Source organism: Strigops habroptila, chromosome 2 (genome assembly GCF_004027225.2).
Source record: "Strigops habroptila isolate Jane chromosome 2, bStrHab1.2.pri, whole genome shotgun sequence".
Classification (NCBI taxonomy): Eukaryota; Metazoa; Chordata; class Aves; order Psittaciformes; family Psittacidae; genus Strigops; species Strigops habroptila.
In genome coordinates this window covers 69,485,505-69,498,788 of record NC_044278.2, presented here as the reverse complement: position 1 = coordinate 69,498,788, position 13,284 = coordinate 69,485,505, and the positions used below count along the sequence as shown (strand labels likewise).

The following is a 13,284-nucleotide window of genomic DNA, read 5'->3' as shown; positions in this document are numbered from 1 at the left end:
CAGCTAATTTTTATGTATACAGCTTTTCTCTTTTTATTTCAGTTGCTGCTTTGGTGAAAGTGAGTGGGCTAGAATTCCTGGCAGGAATTTGTCCATATTAATATGGCTCATCAGAGACATTATATTTAATTGGAGAGCCTGCAGTATAGTCGCAGGAGGCTGAAGGGAATTATTTAGCATTAGCAATGGCTCGTCTGGGAGTTGTGCACTAATCAAGGAGCTTGTGTGTTAACTGTAGGGATGATGGGAGTTATGACGATTATGACATGTGAGCACATGTCTGTATGAGAACTGGACAGGCAATGAGTTAATCAAGAAATATATTAAATGGCTCCCATGCTGCTTCATTATTACTCTGTAGAGTGTCTGTCAGACTGTGTACTTTAACAAAAAATAAAATTCAATCCAACAAATGTTTTTGCAGGTAAGGTCAATACCAATTTTTTAACAAAGAACCTCTTTCCCCATCCCTTTTTTGAAGTGAATACATGCCTTTAAGTGTTGTGTTGAAAAAGAATAAGAGAACACTTACTTTGAAAAAATGCATTTAAACACGTGCCTCTCCAAGCTGTACTTCTTGTATTTTGTCAATGTTTGCTTTCAGTAAATATGAATTATTGCCCACTTGCAGCTAGATGTTTTTAAATCTTTAAACTTTTACATAACTAATAGCTTGCTAAAATATAAAATTTATTTTTGTTAGCAACTTAGCTTCAAGGAAATACAAATACTAATTTTTTCCATCATCAGGTTGCTCTAAAATCTGGCAAAGAAAAAAACCAAACCCAACACCCCTTAACTTGTGTGCGGACTATTTGTATGCCAGGTAGATACATTCTGTGCCCAGCATGGTTAGAGGTATCCATTTAATATCCATTATGAAATTATCAGTTATGCTGGAAAAATCTGTATTTAGAGGAAATGGAACTAATAATCTGAGCTCGCTTAAAAGGAGTTGTGTAAACCCGTAAACTGACTGAATTATATCTGTAGGGAAACTTATCCCAGAGCTTCTGGGCAGGTGAACATGTGCACTTTTCCTGCTGTTGTAAGCACTGCCAAATTTAATAAAACTTTCTACCAACTGTAACCTTCGTGTATTAACTTAATTAAAGCAGTATCATGGCTAGTACTCAAAGTGTTAACCTGTGGGAGGTTGTTATTGAAATCCATTATCTGTAGAGTCAGTATTAGTGGTCAGCAGTGGCAGAAGTAAAACTGCAAGTAAGACCCTCCCTTGGGTGCTGTGAGCTCAGCAGGTTAAACTGTCAAAGCTTCTTAAAGGATGGATAGTTAAACCCCCTGGAGTTATAGGTAAACCAATCATTTGCTGTCAGCAGGAAATATGACTTTATTTAGCAGGTTGGAGGGGGGAAAAATCCAAACCTAAATGCTAACAGGAAGGAGGATTTAGAAGGAACTGTTGCATAAGCATGTGTGGTGTTGCGCTATGTAGATTCTATGCAACTTGGAAAGATTGGTTCTTATTTTTTTTAATTCCAAGCTTTTTTATTTATATAGATGTTTACTTCAATGTCTTATAAATTTATACATAAGGTTGAGCTCATTTATGAATCCTGTGAATATTATCTACATTTTGAGGAATGCAAAAGTTTTTACCTTTCTTAAAAATGAAAACAGTTGTCACCTTACAGAGATAGGTTGTTTCTTTCCTTCAGTTATGCAGGTGTTGCCTGTATAGAATGTAATTATATCTTTTTACCACACTAAATACATGTAACATTGGCCAAGTACACTATATTTAAAATCTAAATAGGTAGGTATGAGAATTTTTGTGTATGGACCATAAATATTTATGATGCTGTAATAGACCTAGTCTGATAGTAGTACTTCCCTTATTTTTTAGGTTTTATTTATTCTTCAGAGGTGACGATCAGGAGCATTTGACTTTGTACTTCTTAAATTCTTGAGTCGAAAAAGAATCCTAGAAGTGATAGCTTGTTACAGAAGGGTATGAAGTAGGTGTGGGAGAATACCTGCCACTTTGCTATGGGTTCATTCATTGGAACAAGAACTGTGCTTAAACTCTTGGTGAGGGGAACTTCATAGTGGCTTGCAAAGAATGCCTTCTTACATATCAAGACTCGTTTCCTCAATACATGCACTGTTTTTAGACTAAATCTGCTCGATGTGCTGAATGATGACCCCATAAGATTAATGGGATACAGTACAGACTAAAATTCTTTTTGCTATCCTGGAGTTACCTTCAGATGGAGGAGTGCCTGTCATAGGAAATCAGCTGGGAAGTGGAAATGCTGTCAGGGAAAATACTCAATAACCTAAAAAGCAAATTCTTTATGTACTTGACTTTGGGGTCTTCTGTGATTACTGTTATCTACTACTATGCAAAATCTGCTGGAACTTTCTTTGACTACAGGATTGCAAATGCTGACAGGCTGTGTCATACGCCCTTTTTTTTTTTTTTTTAAAGTGTGAATTAGGATTAGCAATTTGTGGTGGGTTGACTGTTTTTAAGACAGATGCTGCTCTGTACTTTCTTTCTATGTTTGTTGTAACATGACTGAGTGGCTGTCAAATAGATGTCACGGAAATGATTACACTTCTGGCATGGGCAGGGATGGTTTCTTGCTAAATATCAATTTAGTTGATATTACTTAAGTTACTTAAGTTACTTAAGCAGACTTCATGATATTTCTGGCTTATTGTATTCTGTGAGTTCCCACAGCAAGTATGCTTGGTGCTTTTTCTCCATTTGCAGTATTCATCTTGACATCTGCCTGTTGGAATCTCAAAGTGGGCTTGTCTTTCAAAAGAAGACTTTTTAGGGTAGAAAACTTAAAATAGGTTTTATGTAGAGGACTATCTCCTTTAAAGTTGTCTTATAGTGTAATGAATAAAGTTACTACACTGTCAGAAATGTAATTTTCTTGTAGAACTAACAATTTTATTGAAAAACTACCAAAGCATCATTTTTAAGAAATCTGGATATTGGCATTAGTGGGATTTTGAAGGAAAAATGTTCTAGTATTATGACTTATGTAGTAAAGCGGATATTTAATAAAGCATTTGTAAGTATTAAAGATTCCATTCCTTTTAAAACACTGTTATGCTGGGCATGATTATAACTTTGAGGTTTCATGACTGGATTTTTGTGGTTTATTATAGATGCTGCTTTAGTACTTAACCTTAGTGGAAAATCCCCACTCACTGGGTACCTGAAGTGGTTAAGAGGGGGGTGTGTGTGTGTGTGTATATATATATATATATATATATATATATATATATACACACACACATATATATATACACGCATGTGCATATCTATTTTCTGTGATACATACATATACTGCATAGACATAAGGAAAATTTTCTATGTTTTAAAAAACCTTTACTGAAAGCTGCTCATTTTCTTTTTCAAATTTTCTTTCATAAATTATTTGATATGTTAGATGTGGTTTCATATTATGTCTAAAATAATTCTAAAATATTTCTGAAAGGACTGTTTGTGCTCCTCTATCCCCTCTCATTTCTTCACTGTATTGGATTCAATGATCATGTGGCTGGGAGATGGTTTAACTTGCTGATTTGACAGAAGGTTAATTTTCCCCTCCCCTTAGATTACTTTTCCACTGGGTCTGTTCAGTTCATTGATCTGTCTCAGCAGCATTGTAATTGCTAGAGCTGAACGTGGAGGAGAGTTAGGGGTGAGGTTATCCTTTGAGTGGCAACTTGTATTTGCATAAAGTGAGGCTTACTGTGAAACTTACTCATGTCTCAATATATGCTTCATTTTAGGAAGTAATTTACTGGAGGGTGTGTATCTTGCATTTCTGATTTTTTTTTTTATTTTAATTTTTTTTTTTTTAAATGCTAGTCCTCAAGCTGCTGCTCCAGAATATGTTGCCTTGAGCTGATGTCCACACCTTCCTTCTCACCTTTCTTTTAAATCGTGGTGCGTAGTTGAAATGCCGGGTAGCTGTGAATTCGCCTCATTGCTTCTGTGGCCTGTTCTCTCAACCCTGAAACTGGTTTTGGGGATCCTTGACTTTACTACCATCTTTGGATGCTGGAAGCAATTTCTGCAGCCCATGCATCTGTAGTCAGGCAGATTTGGAGACCCGACAGGAACCGCATCTGAATGGTTGTGTGCTGAATTCAACCATCTAAAGGAGAACTCCATCTGAGTTAAGCTAAAATGCTAGATAGGAGCATGCTACCACTGCATATTATGTGTTGCTTTGTAATGTAGCTGAGTTTAAGCTTCTTTTTCTGAATCCCTTACGTCTTCTGGGATATCTAGCTCAATTAAGAGCTAAATCCCTGCTATATAAAGTTCTGTAGTTGGCTACCCTTGCTGCCATGTGAAACTTGTTTTCTAGACCTGCCTAACTACTAGCTTTCCCATCTCCCACATGTCTTACCCATTTAGAAAACAAAACAAAGAAACATGCATCAAATACATTCCATGGTGAGCTTGTTTTTGGAGAGGCAGGAAAAAGAAACAGCATGAGAAAGATCTGTCCTATTGCTTTGCTAATGTGCTTAGAAGCTGAGATTCCATTAGGAAAAGGCTGACATGTGGGTGCAGATGTGTTTGAAATGCAGAGAGGCTACTAAAAACACTGTAGGACACCACTATTTTGTTAACATCACAAAAAAACTTAATTCTTTCTCTAAAACACTTAAAGCTCAGAATCACATACACTGCAAAGATGAAACTCTAGCATCCACACAGAGCATAGCAGACTGCTCTAAATATGATGAATTGCTCAACGCTTGAAACAGATGGAGACTCTTGCTTTGGTAAACAGATTTAGTAAGTATCTTCCCAAGTTGTTAGTGTATGCTCTGAACTAAAAATTCTCCCATTTCTCCTGGAGACTTGCTCTAGATAATGTACTCCAGAGTAAAATTAGTCTGCAGAGGTGTGACTGCAGTTGCTAGCTTGCAGACTAGTGTCTTCACAGCACCCCCTAAATCATTAAGGGCTTCTTTGCTTGGCTGTGCTGCTTCTAATCTTCACTTAGGTGAAGAAACTTGGTAGCTGTCCCACCCTATCAAAGGGAGCCATGAGTGGAAGGAGACAGGGGGAATGCTTTTCCCTCAAGATTGTGAGAAGTGTTTTCCTATGATACGAGGAGTTGAAGAATGGGACATTGTGGTTTTTCTTTCCTAATTCCTCTGCCTCTCTTAATCTTGCAGTTCATCCAAAGGTAGATTAGTAAACAAGATGACTACCAACCTAGCTTTTCCCTCTTCAGTTTTTTCTGCCAAAGAAAGATAGATTGTTCCTGGTTGGTGTTGACTAAAACATGTGGAAAGTCATGATACAAACCAAGCATTTAATTCTGCTAAATTTTCAATGGCAAACAAATAGCTCTTATTGGCTACTAACTGTGACAGACTGGCTTTTTCTGTCTTCTAGAGCTTTAAGCAGGTTTTCCTCTCAAAAAGAAAAGCTGCTTGAACTTGAAAAGAAGTTAAGCAACCTTTTATTTGTACTTGCTGATTATCTGCGGATAGACTTGATAGGCTAAAGAAGTTCTGTTTTAAGAATGATTGAATTGTTCTCAATAGAAGCCTCTAGAGGCAAGCTTTCCTAGAAAAGAACGTACTACAGAGACATATCATGCCTTCAATTTTCAGTATCTGGCCAAAAAACCCCACCACATTGTTTTAGTCAGCCTAATTATATGGTTTGCCCAACATTCAGCTCCACAGAACTGAAGTCCAGCCAGATCTGTGGTCTTCAGTTTGTATGAGGCACGGAGTTACTAGTTTCTGGTCTTTACTATTTTAGAGGGTAAAACACAGTAAGCACCTGCAATAAAATTCTGATGGAGAAACCTTCTTTCCTGTCAGTATTCTAGAGGTGCTTCACTGGGAAGTTACCTGCCAAAGAGTAAGTATGTAGCGAAAGGCTTTAGGAGCCAAAGCCGTTCTGAAAAGCTTTCCTCAAGATTCGTATCTGTAATGTCTTCAGAACTATGGAGGCATTTCCTTGCTTGTCCCAGCAAACGGAACTTGGTTTCAGACTCTCACTGTATGACAGCCTCCGCATGGTCTGTTTTTCACAGCGTGAGTGATCAGGCCTCTAGATATAATGAGGAGTCCTTTCCTGTTGATGCAGTCTTTGTCAAGTAAAATCATGTGTCTCTTTAGCATCCAACAAAGTTCCAGAGCTTCATTCATGGGAGAGAATTTTGAGGTTATGCTTTTTTTTTTTTTTTTTAAGGTTACAAAAATAAATTCATGTTTGTAAGTGAGAATGTGAACAGATGTGTAGAAGAGCATTCTCTTAGTCTTGGTTAAAAATGCAGTCTCGCCTGCTTGGTATTTCACTTTTTAAAAACTGTTCAGTTCAACGTGGATCCTTCCACTTTAATTGTAGCTGAAATATGTGAATATTGAGGCCATTAGTGAGGCTATTGCTATCTTCAAGTTTCGAATCATTGGCAAACTGAAGAGCATGGTGGGGTAGAGGAAAGGGTGCTGCTATTTTTCCCCTTCCTCCCCCCCCTTTTTTTTTTTCCTGGCTGGTGTCTGTTAACCCGGGATCTAATCCCATGGATGCTAATGGATGGGCTGTTTTGAGAGTCATTGTAGACTTTGGAGGGGACCGTAAATACCCTTCACCAAACCAAATGTTTGAAAGCCACCAAAGACTTGTTTTACCTTAGTTCTCATATAACTATTTTTGGACCATCAAATGGAAAAAAAAATACATTTTATTATAAGCTTGCAGAGAAATCTACTTGTGCTGGCTCAGTAGGTTGACTTGTGCATTTGCATAAATTTTTATTTAGGTTTTTGAAATGCTGAGTAAAAATAAATGAGGAAAAGATGGGATAGTTATGCTATTTATGGCTTTCACAGTTCTGCTTTTCACATGGTTTAGAAATGTGTCCATTATTTCATTTTAGGGTTAAATGCTGTATGAATACCATGCACTCACTATGAGCACAGATTTATTGTATTCTGGGTGTGCGTATTTTAGCGTGAAGCTGATAGACACTTGAGTCAGGTGAAAGATGTGGTTTTGGCAAAGCAGTAAATTTGAACCTTTTTTGCATCCTTTCTCTTTTTTTTTTTTTTTTATTTTTTTTATTTTCAAGACTGTTCAGTACCACAAGCTTTTTGTTCTGTTTTGTCTGTCTCTTTTGGCAGTGGTGCTGGCAAGATTTGAGATGGTTGGTTTTTTTAGCTACCTTACAAAGGATTTACTCATTAGCCCTATTTTATGGGTTGAGCTAATTGTGATTTGTCTTGCTGAGCTGTATTATGCAGTTTGGGCCAATTAAGTGAATCCACTTACACCAACGGATGTTGTTCCAATGTGTAATATTGATTTGAGCTATAAAAGGAGAATGACTTGTTTGATTAGATTTCTTTGTCTAAACAATGCTTGATCTTATCTAGTGTACCAAACAAAAGTGTTCTCTTCACTGAGGTTTTTCTGATTGCTTTATAGGTTTGATTAACACTGTAATGCAGATATAACAGTTTCCATATATATAAATTCTAAAAGAGTACAGAAGAATTGGGGAGGGGAAAAAAGGCATCTTGCAACTCAGTATAACTGTCTCTGCTGCATGAATATCCACTTGTGTTGAGACCTGGGGAAGCGTAGGGTGACATACTCTGAAAAACTGGGACACTGGGGAATCCCAGACATTTACCTCCTCAGAGATGGAGGAGTGGGGGGAGCGAATGTGTGTGTGTGTATGTGTTAATTAGGCATTTACACTGAAGTAAATGGCATCTGTCACACAATAAACATCAGAAACTGCTGAAGTATATAAGATCTTCTGTGGAAACTATGTGGGTGATATTAAGCACTCTGTTAGGAAACACATGTAGATGTATTTTTATTGTTCCTCTCTTGGCTCTCCTGACAAAATCAGCATTTACTTTTTGGAATTAGTAGATGAGAGTTGCTATAAAACTGGGGAAAAGAGCACTTCTGTCATGAATTGGATCCATAAGAAGCTAACAAACTGGAGTTGCTGAATAATTGTAATGCCAAGGGACCTGTAAGTTATGTTAGTGTCTTCGATTGTTTCATACATTGTATATGCACTGAAAATAGGTGTTTAGTTATTTGCCTTAAAACAATTTTTCCCAGATTTCCATATCAACAAAACTTACTGTGTTTGAATGTTGAGGGACACACATACATAAATGTGACTTGTTTATTATGTAGGCTTCAACTAGCAATCTGCAGCAGCTGAATGACTCCTGGAGAAGGCTACCTGGATTCTTCATGTTAAACAGAACATCTCTAGGAGTGCCATGTGTGATCTCAAAATGATTATTTGGGATACAGGTTTGAATACAGGGATAACTCAGTAAATTTGGAGTATGGCTGGGCACGAGAGCATGCTGCTGTCAAATGAGTACATGTGCCACCCTCCAGGGTAAAGGAGACCTTACACGATCTGGCTAATTTGGGTACTTACTAGCTGTTATTCAATGTAGTCCTAAATTGGGTTATCTCCTGCAAAGCAGATATTGAGTATTTTTGTGGCACTTCTGTCCAAAATTTTGGGTTAAGGGCATATTTCTCTTCTGGGATATGATGCCAAGCCCTGGCACCAAACCTGGTTTATAAATCCTCCTAAAATACTGAGACATAATATAGAAGAAGGATCTCCAAAACCAATCACTGCTACTGTTGTTATCCCTTATTGCATTCTGCAACCTGAGAGCTGCTGCAGCCTGGAGTGGTGCTTGGAACCAATCCAGGCTAGAAATGTCTGGCTAATCAGCCCTGATGGACTCCTCGCTTTATGTGCCTATTTGCTGGAAACATGGTGAAGAAACGCAAAGCTATTCCTTTTTAAGGATCTGGCAGGATTTACTGGTTTAGGTGCCTTGCCATGAAAGTGGCTCCTGGACCTAAACTGGCTTTGGGCAAGGTGGCCATTTTTGTGCAGTTTCTTCTAAATTAATAAGCATGTTGGACTTGAGCTAGTTCATCTATCTGTATGTGGTCGTGAAGAATCGTACAGTAAAATCATTGTTGTACTTCAAACTGTGTCCAGTTGTCTTTGTACCTTAATCCAAAAGTAGTTGCGCTATTTAAGAGTATTCATTCTAATTTTCTTCTGCTAAGAGTCCTTGTTAAATCCAGTGTATTATTAGTGGTTATTTGTCATAGATGTAGAGCTGAGGAGGCTGTGATTCGGATTTCCAAAGTTGAAACAAACCTATACAAGGATTTGGATGACTAAATTAAGTCTGTAGTTTTTGAATTAGATGGATGCTCTGTAAAATGATGATTCAGTAAGTTTTGATGAATCTCTTATTTCTGTTCTGCAAAATAATTACCCCTTATGACATATACAAGTTCAAATATACAACTTCTACAGAAATTAAACTGCTCTTACACAAATCAGATGTGCCTTTTCATGACTTCTAATTGTTTGCATTCTCTAACTTGAAATAAATGCTTGAAGTGTATCTTTTGAGGCACTGGTAGCCCAATATGATTAAAACAAATATGATTAAAACTTGCAGTATAAACCATTAAGTGTGTTAAGGTTTGTCTGCTTTTACAGTCTTTGTTGTCATTCATTTGTGCCCGAGATTGCAGGGTCAATTCTAATATGTATGAAGGAATTTCATTTCTTCAGGAACCTCCTGGGACTTGCTTCTTTGTTTTGTTGACATTGGTTTTGTAAACTAAAATAGAAAAGGAAGAAATTACGCTTCTGAAATTTTAGCTGTAGAAAGTTAGGGACAAGTTTTGAACACCTAGAATTGTGTGATGTAAGTGAAGCAATTAATCAACCCTTGAATTTGAAAACAAATGTATTTGAAACTTGTGCTTGAAGAAGGGGACTTGCTGGATTCTTTGGACTGTCTAGAAATAATTGTATTATAAGTCAGCTTCTGCAGAAGAAAATGTTTAGTGAATTATCATGTGAATTATGTGCCCCTTGGTAATAAGCTGAAAGTTTTGGCTGTCATATGGATTCAAATGATGGCTTTTGTTATAATGTTGGATAGTAATTACAGTTAATGTAATTATGTTTGTTTATACTATACTGTAAATTCTGCAGTGTGTTTATGTAATGGTATTTTTGTGTATTCTTCATGAACTACAGTGTATTGTGAAAAAATTGGAGTGGAATTATCATCGTGAATTACTAAGAAGAAACAGATCTCTACTTCCAGATTATATATGGGCTGGTTTAATCACCTTTATAAAAAAGGAGATATGAGAAGGATCTATAGATTGAAGAGCTCTCACTGGAACCAAAAAATCTGGGGGCTTTGAACTAGCGGGACGGAATGGAGACCTTTTTCTTGTCCTTTAGAGATTTGCTTGGTGCCCTGTGGGCAGTGTATTGGGCAATGTGAATGTGATGTGGCTGCTGTTTTGTTATATCTACATAAGGTATATTAGGGTGTATGCAAGGCCAAACTGGCACTGAACTGGAGAAGGCACTAAACTTGCAGTAAGGTAAACAAAGAGATATGGATTTGCCAGGGTACAGGGGAATGTAGGAAAGGAAGAGTCGAAACTCCAAAGAGTTTAAGTAACAATGAGACACTTCAGAAGCAGGGAGAAAATGGTGGGGAAAGAGTGCTCCAGACTGTTTGCATGGATCAAATTAGTGGTTTTGCAGTATCTTCTATGGCTGCTTCTGGTACTAATGGGACTGTTGGTGTCTCAGTGTGAGAAGGGTTTTTCTCTTAATACCTAAAAATAACTATATTAAGTTAGTCCTTTTCTATAAGGAAGCCTTTGGTTTTGTAAAGCATACATGCTTAACTATGCTTAAGCTTGAATAACTTTTGTTTAGACATGTAAACCATGTTGGAATTCAAACCACCAACTTAAAGCATATAAACTGATCATGCAAATAAAGGTATCCAAGGGCCATGTTGTTTCTTGTACTTAGTGCTCTAGGAAGAATGATAGGCTAATCTTGACAGCATTTGATCAAAATAGATTACTAAATTGCTGAGGTGTACTTACTAAAAAGCATTAATATCTTGCTGCATGATTCTGTGCTAGTGCTTTGGGTGTGTTGGTTTTGCTTTGTTTTAATGTGAGGCTAATACTGTAGTAGTAAAATAAAACTACAATGGCTTTACAGAAGCAATAATTGAAATGTGAAATGTGCAGTGCTTCCAGGAGGTTATGTGAACTCATACTTGAGTATACAGCAAATTCAGGAGCTATTTAAGAGATGCCCCAGAAAGAAACTTGAAATTAGGTAGCAGGTTAATCCTGCAACCAGAACAGGACATTAGCTTTTGCAAAGTTCAGAAAACTCCTGTGCTTGTTATACATGTTTATTATACTTACCTGAATATTTATTTCATATTGTATTCAATATTATGCAAAATATTGTTTGACTAAGCTTGTCACTTTCTAGATGGCCTTTTTTTTTTTTCTTTTCCTGGCCTTGTTTTTTCTGAATGAGCCAGTAATATGTGGGCTACATCACATCTAATCTTAGTTTGCCATACTCGACAGCCTTCATGCTACTTGCAAATAAAATTCCTTTTCAAAAAGAACAAAATAAACTAAAAATGTTTCAAATTTCACATATGTGAGTACTCATTTTCTAAAAGAACGGGGTTTTAAACTATATTCTCCGTTCGGAGTGCTAAAGATGATATCGAATGTTTCATAAAAATAACTTTTAAAACTGGTAGGCATTATAAATGTCAAACTGTCAGTATAAACAAGTCTTACTGACACATAGCTAGTATAATCTTGCACAGTTTAAGCAATGGCATGGTTTCTTAAATATGTACTGGAAGAGAGCTTATAAGAAGAGAACAGAATGAGGATAACTGATTGTTCTGTTTCTTGGGTTTGTTCTGTTTCTTGGGTCTGTATGTATCTTACCTTAAAGGAAAAGTATTCTGAACTCTGAAAACATGTTGACCAGTCTAATTAAACTTTTGTAACTTTTTCTTCAAAGTAAGCGTGCATATGAGTTGTAAATAGTCTTCTAACTTTAAACTTAGCAATTGTATTATTCCTGGTAAAATGTTGGAAACATTTGTCCCTTTTGTATAATTCAGATTTGACTAAAAAATGTTTGGCAAATGAATATAAATGAGGATACAATGGATTAGGAATCCAACATGAGCATGCTTAAATAATTCTCAAGATTTTCTGGTTCACGTGTAGTGATATTGAACTCTTTAGTCATAGGCTTTAATTTGTGCATGGTGCTGACCTGATGCTGTGCAGGGACACTCACTGCATCCCTTCATTCAATTCACTCTAATTATCCCCAACTTCCTGGGGAGCCTGCTTAGAACTGGTCATGAATGTTTGTTATTAAGTATTAAGATATTAGACTACCCTGGTTACATGTAACAAAGTACTTTTTAGTCTGAATTTACATATAGATGATCAGTATAGGAAGCTGAAATTATATTTGTCATTTTATTTAATCGAATTCAAAATAATGTATTGGAATAATAAAACATTTTGACAGTGACTTAAGCTTGGAGTTAAATGAAATGAGATTTATTGTGCGAGTTCTTGTATGCCAATGTTGATAATTTCAGTGTATATTTTAGAGTGGTTATGGTATGTAAATTATCTTTGAAACAATCAGATTTGTGTGCATACTTCAGGGTGATGGTAATTATTTTTGCTGGGAGCATCTGTTAATGCAGAATATTGCCTCTTCAGGTTCATGTGAAAATGGCGGACGAAGCTGTCTGTGTTGGCCCAGCTCCCACCAGCAAAAGCTACCTCAACATGGATGCCATCATGGAAGTCATTAAGAAAACCGGGGCCCAAGCTGTGAGTCTGAATGAGTCTATCTGCTGCAGCTGTTTCATATATAGAAAGCAGAAAAGCCAGAGTTTGTATTTTTTTTTTTTTTTTAAAGGTGTAGGGGGGAAGTGATTGAATATGCTATTCTAGTTAGTTCATGTCACATGAGTTAAATGTGTCTGAAATCGCTACTGGAAATCAAAGGCTTTGTAGCATCTGGCAGCACTGGTCGCTGATCCTGCAGGTGGCTGCTGGATTCAGCTTTCACACCAGGGAGCAGCTTCAGTTCATTTCCAAATTTGCTGGGGGAAAAAAAAAAATCCCAATTAGTTTTGAGCACTAACCCTTTATATGCCATAATGGCTTTTTTTGAATGTTTTACGAAGTGTATACAAAAAGGCTTTTGCTTAAACCTAGTGTGAATCACTTTCTAAATTGTATAAATGTTATTTACAGGAAGATAAAGTAAATGGTGCTTCCCATAATTATTTTTGTTCCAGAATGTTTACAAAATGCATGTTAGCTTGTGTGTGTAAATGTGGGCT

At 36.8% G+C, this 13,284-nt stretch overlaps 1 protein-coding gene across 2 annotated transcripts in view; it reads left to right on the top strand.

The window, feature by feature from the left end:
* Nucleotides 1–13,284, top strand: part of PCCA (propionyl-CoA carboxylase subunit alpha) — a 277,569-nt gene that overhangs the window by 25,667 nt on the left and 238,618 nt on the right. Inside the window, exon 5 of one of the 2 annotated variants that reach the window (XM_030476424.1) lies at nucleotides 12,653–12,766. The exons of the other annotated variant lie outside the window; for it this stretch is intronic. Within the exon in view, the coding sequence (XP_030332284.1) occupies nucleotides 12,653–12,766 (114 nt within the window). The remainder of the gene's footprint in view (nucleotides 1–12,652; nucleotides 12,767–13,284) is intronic. 2 annotated transcript variants of the gene reach the window in all.